This window comes from Ipomoea triloba, chromosome 9, assembly GCF_003576645.1.
Source record: "Ipomoea triloba cultivar NCNSP0323 chromosome 9, ASM357664v1".
NCBI classification, from domain to species: Eukaryota; Viridiplantae; Streptophyta; class Magnoliopsida; order Solanales; family Convolvulaceae; genus Ipomoea; species Ipomoea triloba.
Genome location: NC_044924.1, coordinates 12,429,546 through 12,435,845, shown reverse-complemented (window position 1 = coordinate 12,435,845; position 6,300 = coordinate 12,429,546). Strand labels below are relative to the sequence as shown.

Genomic DNA, 6,300 nt, shown 5'->3' with positions numbered 1-6,300 from the left:
TTGATTTTAGGTATTCATACTCTTAAAGTACATAATTTCAAAATATAAGACACAAAAATTCACAATATAAGACACATACTCATGTACCAGGGTCCACAGTGCACTGTGAATCCCTGTCTATGATATAAGGATTGTGAGTGGACGAGGAAGGCTGAGTTGAAGATTTAATATTTTGAGTTAATGCCATATGGCGTCCTTCGAGTATAGTGATTTAGCCACGTTTAGTTCTAAATTTTCAAATTAGTACTTGTGGTCCTTTGACTTTCAAATTGTTACCATTTGTGGTCTAAGTTTACCACCCATTGTCCTTCAATTTTTAAAATTTAACCATCCACGGTCATCTTGTAAGGACCATGAGTGGTTAAAATTTGATAGTGACCATGTGTGATTAAAATTTGATAGTTTAAGGACCTTAAGTGGTTAACTTAGATCACAGATAATAACAATTTGTAATTTAAAAGTTTAAGATTAAATGTGACTAAACCACTATACTCGGAGGATCTTAGATGGTATTAACTCTTAATATTTCCATTGTGCCAATGCTCTTAGAAGTTGAGGAAGTTTTTATCTTTTAAACTTTCAACAGTGTCCCTAAGGCTCACTTCCAAAGAGGTCAAGGTGATGCCCAACTGTTTTGCCTTTTCTTGTGATACTTGGTAGCTTGGTGCTATAAGCAAATCTTCTTTATATCTATCACCAAAATAATAAAACAAAAAATCAATAATTTTGTTTTTGTTATTTCTAGTTATCCTTTTCTTACATAATTAAGAACATGATAATATATAAAAACAAAATAAATAAATCACACAAACAATTAGTCCTAATATGAAAACCTAGCTTACTTGTCAGGAAGGGCAAGAGAAGGGTAAAGCTTGCCTATAATCTTCAAAGCCTTGGAAGAGTGCACTGTTACCCCAATCAAACAATATCTTCCACTTGCAGAAGGTAGCTCAAATGCATGTATATGAGCATTTGCAACATCTCTAACATCAATAAATCTATAGTTTCCAGCTGGTGAAAATTCCACTCCTGTGTGAGATGATCACATTCATCACTTTCCATTGAGGCTAATCATAATGCTTAAAATTGATTATCTGAAGTAAATTTACCTTCTTTTATGAGGTCGAGAATCAACTGATTAATTAAACTAAGTCTCGGTTGTAACATAGGGCCAATTACCCAACAAGGGTGCAATGTGACAATGTCAATCCCTTTCTCCTTTGCATATTTCCATGCAGCTTCCTCAGCAAGGATTTTAGACAAGATATACCATTGCTATGAAGATTAAAAACTCACATTAATTAATAATTACTACAAAAGTGTTTTGTTTTAATTGGGAAAATCAATATTTTGGTCCCTCAATTATTTTTCAACTGTCAATGTAGCCCTTAGTTTTCAATTTTAATAAATTTGATCTTCGAATTGTTTAAAATTTCATCAATTAAACATTTTCAGGAGTCAAATTGACCAAAACTTTAAAATGTGGAAATCACCATTTTTGTCCTTGAAAGGGTTTAATTGACGAAATTTTAAACAATTCAACAATCAAATTGGTTGAAATTGAAAACTATCTAGGGGATACATTGACAGTTGGAAAACAATTGAGGGACCAAAATGGAGATTAACATGTTTTAATCACTCTAACTATTGAACATATATATACACTAATACACATGTGCACCTTGTTTTCCTCAACATATTCTTTATCTGAAAACCAAGTTTCATCAACCACATCATCTGGACTTATTGGGTTTTCTTTGATCAAAATTGAAGCTGTTGAGGATGTCACCACTACCCTTTTTACCGAAGGTGTTCTCACACATGATCCAAGAACATTTAGTGTCCCTTTTACTGCAGGATCCACTAGTTCTGCCTAAATTATGAGGAAAAATTAATTATATTAAGAGGTCGAGACAAAAAGTGAAGTGGATAAAGATAAAAACTTGGAAATAGAGATTAGTTTGAAGGCCTTCAACAAAGATTAACACAAAGATCAGAATGACAGATTTATAACATTATAAGAAAAACTAGGTTGAAGGTTGACCTTAGTAGCCAATGGTGAAAAAGTAACAGGTGATGCTGTGTGAAAAACACCATCACAACCCTTGATTGCAGGATCAAAAGAGTTTTCTTCAAGCAAGTCAGCTTCAAACAAATGCAGCCTTTCATTTGACCCATCAAATGCAAGAAGATGTGCCACCTGATTTGGATCTCCTGCAATAATAATATATAGATCCATTAAAGATGCTACCAAATTGAAAGAAACATGGAATTGTATATTGTTGAAGTCCTATCGCAAATTATATCGTGCGGTCCACAATCAAAACAACGTCGTTTTGATTAATGAAAACAGACAGATGAAACAACCTTCCTTCCGCGCAATTCACTTTCAGTTCATATACACTGAAGTTATATTTCAACACAACTGCAGTTAAATTTCAGCACAACTGCAGTTACATTTCGATATAACTACAGTTTCATTCGATAATATAAAAACACAAATGTGAAGCTGTTATTCAGTATCAGTTCATATACACTGCAGTTACATTTCAACACAACTACAGTTACATTTCGATATAACTACAGTTCCATTCGATAATATAAAACACAAATGTGAAACTGTTATTCAGTATCAGTTTATATACACTGCAGTTACATTTCAACACAGCTATAATTACATTTCGATATAACTATAGTTTCATTCGATAATATAAAAACAAATGTAAGGCACTATCTTTTGAGATGACCTGTAGTATCAGTGACCGCGATCCACAATGCATCGTGGACTGCATCGTGGACCGTGGTCCACGGTATAACGACTGAAGTACTATATTATGTGTAGTATTGTGTTTGCAAATTTTGAACATAACTAATTTAGAATAGGTAGAAAGATTTTATTTTTATTGAATCTTGAGTTATGATTTGGAAAGAAGAGTTTGAGGAATATTTGGAGACTCAAATTGACAAGATATGTTTGCATTCTGACTAGGGGGCAAATGAGGCAAGTTACTTGATTTTAATTTGACAAATATTCGAATTGATTCAGTTACTATCGAACTGAGCTCGAACTTGAATAGTTTAAGTAATGAGTTGAGTTAAATTCGAACTTCTTATTACTCTGTTCGAGCAACTTGCGAGTCTAATCGTGTTTTATTATTATTATTTTTACATATTTATACTTAATTCAAATATGGTATATTACAAACTAATATATTTATATATTTATGTTTCTATGTTATAAAATGACTATATAAACAAGATGTAATAATATTGAGTTTGTTATGATTTTGAATGTGAAATATTTATTATTATTGGGAAAGTCTACATTTTTGTTCATTTAGTTATATCCGTGGTATAGAATTAGTCCCTGATCGAGTTATATGTGTGACCATATTTAATCCCTAACTTATGCATGGAGTGACGATTTTAGTCCTTGAATTAAGGACCAAATCAACCACTTAATTAAGTGACAAATTTGTGGTGGAAATAGTCCCCCAAGGGGTTAAAATCGCCACTTCGTTCGTGCATAACTTAGGCGTTAAAGATGGTCACCCATATAACTCATGGACTAAGTATGTACCATGGGTATAACTGAAGGACCAAAAATATTATTTCCCTCATCATCAGCATTATTATTATTATTATTATTATTATTATTATTATTATATAATTAAAAGAATTTTTTAACAGCGAATGTCATTGTTTTCTAGTAGCATGAAGTGGTTCTCTCATATGGAAGGTCATGGGTTCCCTCTCAGTTGGAGCAGTATTGACTCTTTGTGCTTCAACAAGTTGAGAAAGTAGTCATACACAAATTCTATTTGGATTTGACTTAAATTATTTACACACGTTAAAAACTTGTGTAAGACCGTCTCACCGTGAGACGAGTCGGGTCAGGTCAAGATGCAAATGTAATATTTATATGTTCAAATGTAATACTAATCAGGAATAAAATGTTTGTTACTTATAAGGGTAAATGTAATACTTTTTAGGAAAAATACAACACTTTTACATTTCGATTTAAAAGTATTACATTTTTACTGAAAAGTATTATATTTTCCCTTATAAGTAAGGGGCACTTGTCAATATTACTTATTATATGAAAAAAAAAATTACTTTTTCTCTTATAAGTAACAAAAACTGTATTCTTGATTAATATTATATTTGAACATATAAGCATGACATTTACACATATAAGTAAGACATTTACGTGTTGCTTCGACCTAACCCAACCCGTCTCACGAATAAAGATCTGTGAGACGGTCTCATACAACTATACAAGTGTGACCCTTTACGCACTAATTCCAACACCCGTGAACTTGACTTAAATTATTTGCACGCTAATTCCGACACCCGTGACTGACGAATTTATTGATTTGAAGAAAACCCCAGACCATAGAAGAGTAAGAAGACTTATTTATTCATTTAAAAAATAAAACCCTGATTTCCAACTGCGAATTATGGTTGCCTCTTCCTCCTTCCATCCAACTCTACTTCTTTTTTTTTTTTTTTTAAATTTATTCTCTTTCCATCCAACTCTTATTTATTTATATATAAGGAAAATTATAATTTATTCCCCTCACAACTATGTTAATTATCAATATTACTCTTAAATTATTACTGGTACAAATGTTTTCCAATTTTTAAAACATGACATATATTGTCATAAATTATTAGTGGTGTAAATGTGGTTACCCGTCATTTTTCATGTTCGAAAATCACATTTCTTTCCTCCCTTTTTCTTTGTGTTCTCCTCCCGCCGACAACAATATTTCTCATTCTTCCTATTAGGGGATGACAATATATGTCACGTTTGAAAATTGACGACAACAATTACACCATTAATAATTCAGGACGACATTAATAATTGACATATTTGTGAGTGACATAAATTACAATTTTGCCTTTATATATGTTTTACTTAAGCATATTGTCAATAAATTAAATTAAAGAGTTAATTTCGTTATAGTTAATGAACCATTTCAGTAATTAACTGTTCGGTTTAATAAGAAAGGAAATGGTGAATATGAAGACCGAAAAGTCCCTTAAGTACTATAGCAAACCCTAGTAAATGGATGTCTGACGACTAAACAAACGGTGAAGCAAATTAGTTAAAATTTTAAAGTTAGAGAAACTTAATTAGTTAAAATTGTTAATTTTGTTATAGTCAGTATAGTATCATTTTGGCAATTAACTCTAAAATACAAGTAGAGAAAGAGAGAGTGGTACTGACTGAGGTTGAGAACGGTGGAGTGGACTGTGTAACCGCGGAGGAGCAAGTGCTTGACGAGCCAAGAAGCTATGAAGCCCGAGCCACCAGTCACGCATACGGCCTTCCCCTCTCCGCTCATCTTCACTTCCAAATTCCGATCGCCGCCGGCTAGCTGGACGGTCTTTCAGCTTAATTATATGCAGTGCTAAGAAATTACGTACTGGATGCAAGGCTCCACTTCCGATCCTGCAGGTTTATGTGCTACACTGCTTAGCACGCACAACCATTCTATATTTTATTTTTGGGTTAAACACGTTTTGTATAACAATTTAACACTATTTAACACGTGATAAATTTCAATTTGGAATGACATTGATCATTAGACTTTTGTTTATCGGTCCCCTACAAAGATTGGGATCCAATGTCCAAATTCTGCTCCGGGGATATGATTCCAAAGATTGCCTTTCCCCTACAGAATAGTGGAGGGGCTAAGGCACTGTTTGGTAAATGGCTGTTGGCTGATTGGGTTGGTTGTTTGGGTTAGAATGAATGATTTGTTGATAATATCAGCAAAGTTGTTTGCTAAATTAGCTGTTAGCTGATAGTTGTTTGATATAATTTATTTTTTCAAATAGCTAATTGAAAAGGCTGCTATGAGTAGCCTTTTGAATTTTAGCATTTTGGAGTTACAAAAAGCTTATTAACCAAACAACTAACAGTGGTCAAATAAGCCAAAATTGGCTGATAGGCTGATTATTTACCAAACAGGGCCTAAATCTTGTGTCATTGTTAACAATCTACTACTCAAAGATCAACTGAATTGCCTATGCAGGCGACTTTATTTATCCTTGCAATGCTCGATCTTTTACTTTCAAAAATAAATCTTATTGTTGTATAAATTTATAGTAACAAAATTGTTCAAATAAAATATTTAAAAATATATATAATTACTTTTTTTTTGAAAGGAAAAAAATATATATAATTACTAGTTGTATAAAATAAAATATTTTAAAATTTACAATTTAATATTAATAATATATACAAAAATATTATACAAAATATACTACTGCGGCACCAAATAAAAGAAC

The 6,300-nt window shown here is 32.2% G+C and overlaps 1 protein-coding gene across 1 annotated transcript; it reads right to left on the bottom strand.

Moving 5' to 3' along the window:
* Positions 1-5,452, bottom strand: LOC116030088 (cinnamoyl-CoA reductase 1-like). Its single transcript, XM_031272214.1, has 6 exons — positions 5,234-5,452; positions 2,045-2,214; positions 1,682-1,873; positions 1,110-1,275; positions 843-1,029; positions 1-690 (listed from the first exon to the last, which is right to left on the bottom strand). Exons 1-6 carry the CDS (start codon positions 5,349-5,351, stop codon positions 546-548), a joined length of 978 nt encoding a protein of 325 aa, XP_031128074.1. The 5' UTR covers positions 5,352-5,452; the 3' UTR covers positions 1-545.
* Between the last annotated feature and the right edge of the window lie 848 nt (positions 5,453-6,300).